The sequence below is a fragment of the Nasonia vitripennis genome, chromosome 1, assembly GCF_009193385.2.
Source record: "Nasonia vitripennis strain AsymCx chromosome 1, Nvit_psr_1.1, whole genome shotgun sequence".
In the NCBI taxonomy this organism is placed as follows: Eukaryota; Metazoa; Arthropoda; class Insecta; order Hymenoptera; family Pteromalidae; genus Nasonia; species Nasonia vitripennis.
Genome location: NC_045757.1, coordinates 10,726,299 through 10,739,025, shown reverse-complemented (window position 1 = coordinate 10,739,025; position 12,727 = coordinate 10,726,299). Strand labels below are relative to the sequence as shown.

The following is a 12,727-nucleotide window of genomic DNA, read 5'->3' as shown; positions in this document are numbered from 1 at the left end:
GATCGCTATTTTTACGCGAAATATAGGTAAAATCGGCTGTTTTTCTCGTATAGTTTATCATTTCCACAGAAGCGATCGAGGATCTCGCGATGATCGATTCCTTCGCTCTGCACAGGATGTTGCAGAATTGATAATGACTGGGCGGTTCCGTGCTCGAGCGGCCGTGTACTTAACTGTGCTCATATAGGTGTAAGATCAACTGCTGTTGGATGCAGGCGACCGCTTTTCCATGAGGCCGCGACTATTCAAACGAGTCGAGCCTTGAGCTTTCCCAAAGTGAAATTTCCCTGAAAATCGATTGCCGGGCATTAATTCTGGATTAGCAATCCGCTGCGCTGCTTGGCTATTAAATTATGTAGTCGCGCTTGCGTTTCATAACCGGCTTTGTGGATTAATTTCGGGTTGAGGCTGAGGAGAGTATACAGGGGAGCTTATATAGCGATTTCAGCTGAAGCTTGTCGTTAAGGCGCTGTGTGTGATTAGTTGCGTTTACCACTGATATTTCGTGGCGGTAGGTCGAAGTGAAGAAATTAAACGAGTATGCAAGTGTGGCTTTTAAAGATGATCTAAAACACTGAGAGAAATAGTGCGTAAATTTTACTATATGTTCATGATAATTTACTGGAAAGTTTGGTAATCTCGTCACAGACTGACAAAACTGACCTTTTTACTAGATTTATATCAATTTTTACTAAACTTCCATATAAAATTTACCATACTCAATAGGAAAAATTAACAGAAACTATAGTGAAAATCGCCAATGTATGAATTTTTACCTGACAGTATAGTAATTTTTAATAGAACGTATAGTACTTTTCATCTGAAAATCGGAACTGATGCATATTGACGCGTTATGCGCATGCGCGTTTAACATGGCGGCCGCGAGAAGAAGCACCTGAAAATAAGCATCATGGCAAGACTCGACTTCAGAGCAGCAGTTTGAAGCCGGTGCTGTTTCAAATAAAGTCAAACTGTTTTGTGTGCTGCCGCTAGGGGGTGCACGGGAAATAAAACCCGCAAGCGGTAAGAAGTTAGCTCAGTTAGTATATAAGTCCGTTTAGCAACCCTGTTGTAACAATTGCGAGCGTATAAGCATATGTACTGCGAATTGCGAATATGTATAATAATTAAGCGTTTAGTTGTAGGAAATGTATCTAGGTTAGTTTAATGTCTCTAAAAATCAACTGCGGCGAGTGAATCGATAATGTTCTCTGAATGAAGTGCGTTAGAAGAGTAACCCTCCATAACCATACAAATTTAGAGCCATATAATAATTGAAAATAATTTTTCCACTATGTGCATTTTTATATTTAATTTAGTCAGGGTAAAAATTACTACTCAGTATAGTAAAATTTATAGTTTTATAAAATTTACTATACAGTTTGGTAAAAATTACTAGACTGTCAGTCTGTGAGTGGATTACCAAACTTTTTATTAAAATTTCCTATCCAGTATAGTAAAATTTACTATAAATTTCTCTCAGTGCAGGTATGATCGTCTCTTTTATCAAACCGCGAGCTCCCGATCGATTAATCCACACCCCGCGAAGCGAAAAAAAACACCATTATGCACGCAGTATATAGCCAAAAGCATATAGCCTGTGATGGAAGTCTGTCGTCCCACTTCTCGCGGGGTAGCGAGCAATGCATCGATCAACGACTCGCTCGCGTTGCAAAGGAAGCACACGCAGCATTCGCCGTCAGCTGGAAATCACTAGCCTGGAAGTTAAAGTCGAGAGAGCTAATGGGAGAGTCGCATTATGCACACTGCATGCACATACCGTATAATACCGTTTCATATCTTATTTTTCTCCTCGCCTGACGCGCTTCCGTAAAAATCCTGTTATTTGGAAAAGCTCTGATTAGAGAGTATACTATATGATAGTACAAACACATCATCGTGATTAGGTGTAGGTGAGATGTTGCTTTATTCCTAATTCATGCAATACTACAGCGAGTAGTTTCTTCGGTCTGTTTGAGCTTAGAAAAATCTATTTTTACCGCGACTCGTGTGTGTTTTACAGAGAGATGCAGCTCGCAATTTAGAAACTGCGACGTTTGACTTATGGTTTGTAGCATTAATTTGTGTGCAGCAAAGCCAGGAAATGCATTCGAATGCTGTATTGACGTGCCTCTCGAGAAAGCGCCGCGAAATGAATCCTCTCTGCGACTGACGTTTTCTGTGCTCGTGAAAAGAAGCCTTTAACGTGAACGGTGAAAACGGAATTTGAATCGTAACTCGCCGTGCGGCGAAGAAACGTATCTTCGTTTTTTCTAAAGATAAGTATAGCAAATGTAATCGGCGTGTATAGTATTCGTCGCGCAAACTTTCATGAACTATAATGACGACTCGAACTACAATTTACATCCATAGAATAATCAGCGCGCACTGCTTTCCAAGTATTAAAGAGAAAAAACGCTAAGCCGAAAAAACGCAACTTCCAATTTCCGCCCTGCCTTAACTCGCATTCCTTCTCCAGACACTATACAGCCTCTCTCTCTATCTCTCTCTCTCTCCACCCACAGCTTTCCTGCAAAAGCCAAAGAAAACGACTGCCGGTATGGGTAATGGATACGAAAGCACTAATTCGACGCGTCTCATTAACCCTGCCGCAGTAAAGTCTGGAGGGAATTACACGGGACGTGCTCGGATTCGAAGCCATCGCGTTAATCCCGATAATGCGAGTCCTTAATTTATATGAGCGGTGCGAGGCTTCGGTCAAGCTTACACCATGCATAAATGCAGATGTGGAGTATACAGGAGGGAAGGACGCGTTATATGCTCGTACTCTTGAGCTGTATGGGACTGGCAGTTCGATTTGCATTGAAACGCGCGCACTGGAAGTATATTTGTTTACGTTACATGCCGTTGCTTGGAAAATATGACGATGCAGAAATCTATTTTTTTCTGTTTTATGCTAAATTCAACGTTGACACTTCGACGTTTTCGCAACGCGTGGCATAAGCGCTTACTTTACATGCATATTATAATTTTCAAGTATGTATACTTGAAACAACATCGAAAAACTGTACACGATAAAGAATGTTGTATACAGTTTTTGTATCACAGAGAGACATGGCAAAATTACTCACGTATCCTTCGTGGTTCGATCACACTGGAACCGCAGAGTCAACAGCCTGCAAAAATAGAAAATTAACTAAAGCCGTAATCATTCCCCCTCTGCGAACACACTTTCGCGTCGCTAGAAGCAATCAACGCTAGAAACGCATCTTAGACAGGTGTAAACACGACGCGCGACGTCGTCGAGGTGAAAAAAAGCCTGCATAATTCGCGTTCCGTTAACCCAGTTAGCACATCACATCTATATATATTATATACAATGCCAAACGTAATTTTTTTCATTCTCCAAGTAGCATGATGGATGGAAAATCGTTACGTCGGATTAGAGTAGGTCGGCTTCAATTGTCAGTATAGCGCATCTCGTCGATCAGCTGAGACGGCGCGAACGGCGAGTAATCGGCTTCAATTGTGTCGGTTGCGCGCGTGCAGTTCGCCGATTGAAAACGAGCCGAGATTATATCCATCGCTGCGCATTCCAGCCAGGAATTCCGGATTCATTTGGAATGATGATGATCGAGTGCGGAATCGATACATTTACGTATAAAATACTCGTAGCGCACGTTAATGTTTGCCGCAAACAGAGCCAATGCTCGGCATACAGCTGTCTCTCTTCGAGGCATTCATCCGAGAAAGTGTGCAATAATCTCCGCATGCTCGTCCCGCACCTGTTCTTCCTTTCTTCCTCGATGTCGTCGCCCCCCGCGCTGATGCGTTGTTATCTTCCTGTTGCGCTTCGTTTATTCTCTCGCGTATACGCATCTGTTGTGTACGTGTTATTATACACGAGGAAGTTTCTTTTGTGCTTATACGAGCAGGACGTCGGACACTGGCTCGAACTGTTGTTGAGCAAAGTGTAACGCACGGATTTGTTGTTCTTCGTGCGTTTGGAAACCACCGATTCGCGTGACGAGCGGTAGTTGAGCGAACTAGATTTATGGAGTGTATGGGCTTTAATTGATTGTGTATAGTACGGCGGTATAGCTTTGATGCCGAGATGATAATGTGGAGAAGCTGATTTTATCAAGTGGAAACACGACTTTACAGCGAATACGGTTACGAAATAGCAGCTGTAGCGAGAAGCAAATGAAAGCGTGCGATTATAATTGTTCAATTGCCAGGCTTATGTGGAACGTATATCATAAAGTTTCATGGTCATCCTTTATACGATTGATATATTTACGACATTCGAATCATAACAGAGAGCGAGTGAAACTGAGAAAATAAAATCAGCAAAACACATCTTCAAAGGAAGCTCAGCCGTCTATCGTTGCGTAACGCTCTTAAGCAACACATAACAAGGCCCATAACGCGATGAGTTCTCTCTCTCCCTCGGCGGTATACTCCGGAGAAAGAGTGGGCGACGACTCGAATTAGCGGAAATTAAGCCGTAATCGAATATAATTATATTCAGAGCCTCGCTCTCGCTTCTCTTCTTTGACTGCCAGCGACGCAGTGTGTGTCGTGCGTCGCTACCGCAGCAGTTCGACGCCCCCGCGCGAGTTCTCAATGTGTTCCACTGCTTCTTTTTTCTTCTCCTTTCCCGCTGATTGATCGCCGCCGCGTATAGTGTCTCGCATGTCTGCGGATTAACAGGTGTGGTGAACGATTTCTTTAGTCGGTTTTTCTTCTGCTTCTTTCTGGTAGAGGTCCAGTGCCATCCCGAGTCGATCCACTAAAAACAAAACCTATATAGTATTATATAGGTTTTGTTTTTAGTGGATTCGGTGACGCTGTGCTGTGATGGCAGGTTGCGTTTGAATAATCGTTGGTTTTGACGAGGTGAGAGGATGACAGAAGGTGGTATGTATAGTGATAGATAGGGATCTGTTATTTATGGGATGGGCTACATCGAGTGATTGGTGGTGTTTTTGTCAAGCGAGACAAAGCGGTTTACCTTCATATAAAGATGGCGAAGCTGAATAAGTGTAATCTACGAGACGATAGCGTTAAAAGTTTATTACTAAAAGTATGACAAAATTTTCTCAAAATGTCCAAGTTTACGTTCATTGAACAGCATAATAATTTATCATAATTTAGAAGTTCTATATACCGGTAAATGGAAAACGACTTAATCAACTGCTATATTATATGAAAGCTAATTCACTTCAGTGCAATAACTCAAGCGAACAACTTCCTTCGAGAAAACAATCCAAAGAAGAAGTCGTTCAATCGCCTCCGATGTACAACAAGTCCCTCGATCCTCTCGTAAACGGCTTTATCCATTGCGAAAAACTAGCGCAAGCATATTTTATCTCATCAGCTCAGCTCGGGCAATTAATATGAAAGAATGTCCCGGAGACAATTTATTCGAAACGCGTCTAATTAGCTCTGAACGCTATGCAATTAATGCGAAACAAGCCCCTCTATTCATACTCGCCACTCGTCTATTATTGAGCGCATTAATTACTCAATACGCTCCTGCATCGTTCAGAGCTTTGCATGATGCGGTCGTCCTGTTGTCGGATACACATACGTCTATTATACGATAACACAACAAAATTTCTGCATATAATAAGCTGCATTATAGTCGAGGAATTTCACAATTTCGACGTCCGCTTTTTGGCAATTTAGTGATAAACGCAACGTCAGCAACGACTGCATCTTATACGTACGCGGATATTATTCAATTTAGCGCGACGAGATGGCTGAGCGCTGCGATGAATTAAAAATTTTGCTGCGCTCGAGTCGCCTATAAATTCAGTTTTTCGTATATAAGTAGCTCGAATTAAATAAACGACTTTTTAAGAGCTTGGAAAAAAGCTCATTTGTATAACTCAAAACGGCGGTAGTATATGAGTGTCTCCAAAATAGCCTCATTCGAATCACTCGAAGCGCTTGAAACTATCTTCGATGACCTACTCCTGCGAAATTCACGAACCGTATCCCCCTGCATGGTATACACTCCTCGATGCAAATAAATAAAGGAGACTGTGCTCGCGGGAGAACGATAACATCTCTCTCGCGGCTGTATAATATATAGAGAAGAGCTTCCGCGCAAGTCGACGATAAGGAGCTTTTTTGTTCCGCCCACATGAGGCGGCGGTTTCTTCGAAAGAGGAGGAGATCTCGTGAATGAATGTTTTATATATGCACGTCTTGCGAAGGAAATGGATTTTAAACGATTTAGTGCGAGGGATTTTTTTCGCGGTGGTAACACACGCGGTTGGTTGCGTCGAGCAGCTGCTTTTCAGAGATGGAACTTCGATTGTGCAGCGGTGTAGTGGCTCACGGCAGAAAATAAGAGAGACTTTTTATATTTTATTGTTTTTGTTAAAAAATCTTTCCACTTTAAAAGTGAATGAGGAATTATAGTCGATTTAGGTGGGTGGGAGTATTTTATTGGCAAGCCGAATGGATGGATATTTTTTTCGCAATAAAACAAAGATTAACATGTATCTGAATATCAAAAACATCCACGATGCGAAAGCCAATGTCTGTCGAATAACAAACAATCATAATTTCCTGAATTCGAGTTTTTACTGAGGATTATATAAATGTTAATAATTTTTTCGATATCGTAAAAAACTTTGGATGCGTCTAATAAACTAGACTCTGAAAGAAATGTATGTTTGCAAATTTTATAAAATTCAAATTGGCATTATTTAATGAATTCTTTTCGTTGCAGAATGCAGGGGAGAGCAGAATACCGCTGCCTCGGACGGTAAGGCCCTCGCTGCTGCCGAAGATCCGCTCATTGGGTCCGCCGAAGATCAGTAGCGCCGGACACCGGCGTTCGCCGGTCTACTGCAGTCCTTCGGCTATTCCAGGCGCTCCGCAGTTTAACAACAAGCAGCAGCAACAACACTTTGGCTTCGGCAAGAGGGAGTCGGCCAACTTGGTCGTCGACAGCAGTAACAAGCAGTCAAAGAGCCGACGGTCTACGCCCGATACTGAGAAAGGTGCGGATTATTCGTGCAAAATATGTATTTTGAAAAGTTTAAACTTTTCTATCGTGAATTTTTCAAAAAATATTGAAATTAAAAAATTTTGTAATAATATGCAGCGAACGCTCGTGTAATGTATTTTCTATTGAATCCGAAAAGCATACAGAAGTTTTCATATAGTAGCACACGGTAATATTGAAAATATTGAAATTTCAAATTTCGCGGTGCATAGTTCAAATAACCAGGAAACAATTCTGTAATAAAACTGAAGCAGCTTGCTCTCGCGTTCGCAATATCGAGCGGGTCTCGTTGCACACTCGACGTTGCTCTACTTAAAGAACATAATTTTTTCCTTCCCCAGACAATGTAAATGTATTTGAATAGCCCCAAGGCATCTTCATTTCTTATTCTATAGTAAACGTCTCGTTTTTTTTTCTCTTATCACAGTTCCCCGACCCCTTATCATGTCCCCCTTATTGATTCATTATCTATTATACTAAACGCTTTTATTGATTCCGTGTCCCATTTCGACGACGCGCTCGTCTACATACAACGCCGCTGAAGATGAGGTCGCGCTTGCTACGTGTAGGTACACATGCTAATAGGGGCTTCCGTAATTTATTCAAAAGGCAGTCGTTTTGATATGTGGGCCGATTAAAATAACAGCTGTGCGATAGAAAGATTAACTTGTTTAACCAAATTAAGAAGACTCGTTATGCTTATGGCTTTTGCTGCTGTTTCAGACTGTCTCCTGGACTCGGATTACTCGATATCGGCAATATGGAACTGCACGACGGACAACAAAGAAGCGGAACATCTTATGCGCCTAAATGAAGAAAAACTCAATCTACTTCGGTAAGTTACTTTGATGTTTTTATTTTTTTTTCTCTTACTGTATAGTTTTAAAGTTTTAACAAGAAAAGTAATTTATGTCGAATTGCATTCTAGATCTCAGGAAGACCTCGCCAGTTTTGGCGGCATCAAGAAAAAGCCTCTGCAGCTACAGCAGTCGCATGAAGACGTGAGCGACGGCGGCGGCGGCAATCCATGCAACATCAACACCAGCGATTTCGCGATCGAATCGCCGGTGGCTACAGCACCGCATTATTTGATGCTGACCAAGCAGAACTCGTTCGAGCATGACGAGAGCAGCCTGGGCATCCTGACGCCTGATCAGATGACCGACTTCACCGTCGCTCTCGAGTCCTCGAGAACGCCCTCCTGCGAGAACTTGTCTGGACACGCCAATCCAGGTATAAGCAGTCGCTCGTCGAGTGCTCGCTCTTCTGTGCAGTCGAAAAAAGAGGATTGATTTTAACTGAGAATTTGTCGCGATTCGATAACTTATTCAAGATTACTCTTCTTTGTTTTTGCTCGAACACGTTGTTTTACTTCAAAGTCATATTCTATAAGTACCGATTCTACTTTGGCAGGTAAATTCCTTCTCGGCAAAAGTAACGCGATAGTTGCAGCGGCTGCTCGACATCTCGATATAGCCGCCTGTGTACCGTCCATCGAGGCCCTTATCCCACAGAACGATCGAAGCCCTTCGCTCGAGGAACTGCCACTGGATCCAATAGTGATCGTCCACGAGGACGTTGACCTTCTTGAAGAAACACTTTGCAGTGGTGAATATCTTTTTGAATACTTTTTATATTTATCAATGACGGTAAAGACGGTTTTAACGCTAATAACTAATCGACTCTTAACAGGCGAAGAAATTCCGACGATACTCCAGCAGCCAGCGGATTTGGTAAGCGAGCAGTCTTCGAAAACGTCAACATCGACGACGACGGCTATCGACTCGACGGAGACGAGCGAGCACACGAGCGACCAACAGACCCGCTGCTCAGCTGGCGTTGTCGGCGGCGCTCACGTGCTGCCGACGAGTTTCATTACCTCGGTCACCAGCATCACGAGCCTCGAGGCCGGCTATCAGGGAGATGGAGAGAACTCGAGGCCCGCCAGTCGAGGTCCCGAGCCCCTCTCCATCACCCCTGCGTCCAATTTACTCGTCAGCGCTGCTTGCAGGTAACATATTTTTATTTTTTTTAAACATTTAATATTTGAAAAGGCTGTGTCTAAATAAATTATTGATGATTATTTTGTGAATTTCTAGACAAGATCCGATGACAGATTCGGACTTCTTTACGGAAAGCGACGCGGACGCGCACGAAGAGATAGTTCGAGGTGACAGGCGAGCCCAAGTGATTGACGGCACACTTTTCTGCGCTCCGAATGAGAGGCGCTGTCGGAGTTTCGAGCCTGGCGAGGAGATGGACTCGTCAGGAATCTATTCGGACCTAGATAAACGTCAAGACAGCGTCGGCATCGACGGTGACGGCTACGCCGAAGGGTACGGTGACGGAGATCATACTACAGACACGGGCGACACTGAGATATCCATGAGGAGCCAACCCTCGCCACAAGAAAAGACGCCTATGCCCGCTCTAGTCACTAAGAATATGCTGGTGAGCTCTATTTAAAACGATTTCTGTTTTTAGCAAAAATAAATTGTTGTAAGACAGCGAGGTCATACAAATGTTTTTATTTCAGACTCCGCAGGATCTAAACGACTCGTTGGAATTAAATTCCACCGCGTCAACGGCCGAATTGACTGTGATCAAGTGCCAAAAGAACGAGCAGAACGCGGTGACCAAGTCCAAATCCAACATCAGCAACAAGGAGAACTCAGCACCGCTCAAAAAATATAAAATGCCAAAGAGGAATGTAATTTCCAAAATTAAGACTATGATCGAGTCGAATCAGAATCTCGGTTAGCTAAATTATAATCATTTCAAAGTTTGAAAGTATAATTTCGCAACGGTTCGATGTCTGATCATCTGATTTTACCTAGCAGCTAAAGAAGAGACAGAAAGTGAACCAAGAAGGCCTCAGCGACAACAGCGCAAGAATGGTCGATGGGATGCGGTTATGAACAAGATCGAGGCGGGTAAGCAGCGTGGCAGATCCCTAAAGAAGGAAGTCAAGTCACGAGTGCTACAGGGTTTAGGTACATCCACGAGTTCCACCGCATCGACATCATCTACGAGACGACCTGCTGGCGACGCAAATAATAATGCTAAAGACAAGCGGTAAGTGTTTTACCTTTATAATAGTAGATATTATACATATCGTTCTTAAATGATTTCTAATAAAATTCCCGGCTCTAAAAATTAATTTCTTACTGAATATGAATGAACGCATATCATAAGGAGTTGAATTATGAATATAATTGGCCACAATACAATGCTTCCTGTCAGATCCATATAGCCGAGATATGAATTTACGATTCGGCTTATGAAAATTTAATGCCTAGCCTTTGAAATTGTATTCTTTTTATTCGCTAAATCTAATGGACGGCTGGTAATTCAGATCGCTGGCGTTCACTGTTTAACCGATAAAACAGGGATGTTTTTATTTGAGTGTTGCAAAGCTATTTTTTTATATCAATTAAAAATATATATGCTTGTTCTTATCTCTTTTACTACTTTTCGAAATACTTTTAACATTTAAATATAGAATTAAGAGTCCAATGGCATATAAGTTTCCGAACGTGCAAAAATCAAACAATGTAACAAAACTCGATTTCATTGATATTCTGCATTGCAGGCGAGCTCGAGGCCGCCCAGAGACAACCTCGCCGAACCAGGAAACAGCTCGCAGCTCGGTGCGAAGCTCCGCCAGCGACCTGAGCAGCGCGCACAGCAAGGAAGCCCTGAGTGAGTACCTTATGCTTTCCCCTAACAACCTCACAATCTCCAATTAGAGTCACGACCACTTCGAAGCTCAAACAAGCATTAAAAATTAAAATACCTCATTTGCCTGTATCTAATCACAAGCGAGTAGCTAATACATCTTGGGAATCTCAAAGAGAAATCCGAAAATTCGAATCACGGAGCACCGCAGCTGCTCCGCGAGTGTTTTACGACCTCAGGAGGGAGGATCGGAAAGGAGTTAAACCGGCTCGAGCCGTGCGCTTAGAATCCGAATGAACCAGTGGCGATGCGTGTGTACCGTTAAGCTCTGCGATCGTCGCTCCTGCCTGAGATGTATACGTATATACTCTGCTGAGTGCGTGTGTGTATGTTATACATTGTGTATAGCTATACACTGGTATGAAGACGAAGACTGGCTGTCTGGCGGTCCATTCGTGTGCGTGCACGTGATTCTGCAGTTTAGCGCGCGATCAGCTGGCTCTATACACATTAGAAATTTTGCAGTTGGCCGGGTTATCTGGCGCGAATTGTAGGAATTCAGTCGTTATCGATTCGCTCGGCCATACGTTACTTGCGAAATATTGATGCGTTTTCACGAATAAAGTGCCGGCTTCGATTCGATAACACAGTTTGCATTCGAAACCATTGAGATTGTGGAATTAATTTTACTTTACGAAGGCGCAAGGTGTATTTAACCCGCTATATATCAAGTGAAAGTAAAAGAGAGTCAACGCTGAAAAATCGGCACTCTATAAACTCGCTACTTTTAATTCCACATTATCGGGCTGCTGCCTGTGCAGCGATTTCTCATGCGCATATATTTTTACCATCGATTGAAAAGTTAAGTACTGGTGTAAACGTCTCTTCGAGCGTTAAATTAATATAAGCTTGATTTCGATTAATTTAATTAAGAACGCGAGATAAAAAAAGCTGCGCCAAGTTACTAATGCTAATATAGCATTTAAGCGAGAACAGCGCTAATAAACGAATTGTTTAACACCGAGCGAGATTACACAACAGCACAGCACCATTCGTGCTCTTAAACTCGTACGAAGCCGCAACATATGCATTGTACTTATGTAAGCTGCGATTTTATCGTCGTCCATTACTCTGTAACAAAGTCCCATTAAGCGTCGAGCTAAATTTACCGCCGAAAATGAAAAAATAAAAAAAAAGAAAAGTGGAAACAGTGCAATCTGCAATCGAAGCGTTCCGGATCCTGAAGAAGCAAGCAAGAGGAGAGCCGTATATCGCACGTCCTTCTCGATCTACATACTCGTAGCCTTCGACATTCGCGAGACCGGCTCGGCCGTCCTCGGATCAACTCGGCGCTCACACGCACACAGCTATGCAGTTCCCGATCCCTTTTATTCAGGCTCGCTTCGTCTCTCTCGCCGCCGGAAGTCTGTCTCTGTCTCTCTTCTCTCCTCGTGTATAGGTACACGGACTCGCGTATAATCCACGTACACACACAGAGACGACTCCTCCGGTTACCGCACGGATAATTCAAGCTCGCGCGAGAAGACGTCGACGAAGAGGAGGAGGAGGAGGAGGATGAAGGAGAAGAATCTAGAAGGACTAGAGCTGCATCACATCGTAGATAAGCGCTCCATGAGCCGATAAAGGGAGCAGCGGCAACTCATCGAAAAAAGGAGAAAAGGAGCATCGAATCGAGGACAGTTTACGTAACAGTCGGCGTGAACTGTGCTACCCGGAGAACGAGGTCGAAGGTGTACTATCCATATTTCCGTCTCTCTTGCGTTCTCTCTCTCTCTCTCTCTCATCTCACGCTCTTCGCGTGTATACTCCGCAGCACACACGTATACGCGCGCGCGAGTCGCACACACCGGCGCGGGTCAACGGCATCTCGGCGACTTCCATGCTGCCGCTGCAGTCGGTCGCCGGGGTTATTTCCGACGTCGCCTTTTTCACGCGCAGTCCGCGTTGGAGCCGCAGCCGTGCGAGTCGCTCTTTCGTTCTCCTCGCTCTCGCTGCCGGCGTGTATATACTTACGTGTGTGTGTGTGCGTGCGTGAACGCGCGA

At 43.5% G+C, this 12,727-nt stretch overlaps 1 protein-coding gene across 9 annotated transcripts in view; it reads left to right on the top strand.

Moving 5' to 3' along the window:
• Positions 1-12,727, top strand: part of LOC100678324 (general transcriptional corepressor trfA) — a 42,750-nt gene that overhangs the window by 13,970 nt on the left and 16,053 nt on the right. For 5 of the 9 annotated variants that reach the window (XM_031926487.2, XM_031926505.2, XM_031926509.2 and 2 more), the window contains exons 2-10: positions 6,707-6,980; positions 7,709-7,820; positions 7,914-8,218; positions 8,399-8,593; positions 8,678-8,996; positions 9,085-9,436; positions 9,522-9,741; positions 9,823-10,060; positions 10,578-10,687. In XM_031926487.2, coding sequence (XP_031782347.1) covers positions 6,707-6,980; positions 7,709-7,820; positions 7,914-8,218; positions 8,399-8,593; positions 8,678-8,996; positions 9,085-9,436; positions 9,522-9,741; positions 9,823-10,060; positions 10,578-10,687 — 2,125 coding nt within the window. The remainder of the gene's footprint in view (positions 1-6,706; positions 6,981-7,708; positions 7,821-7,913; positions 8,219-8,398; positions 8,594-8,677; positions 8,997-9,084; positions 9,437-9,521; positions 9,742-9,822; positions 10,061-10,577; positions 10,688-12,727) is intronic. The other 4 variants (XM_032599642.1, XM_031926490.2, XM_032599646.1 and 1 more) reach the window with 1 other exon arrangement.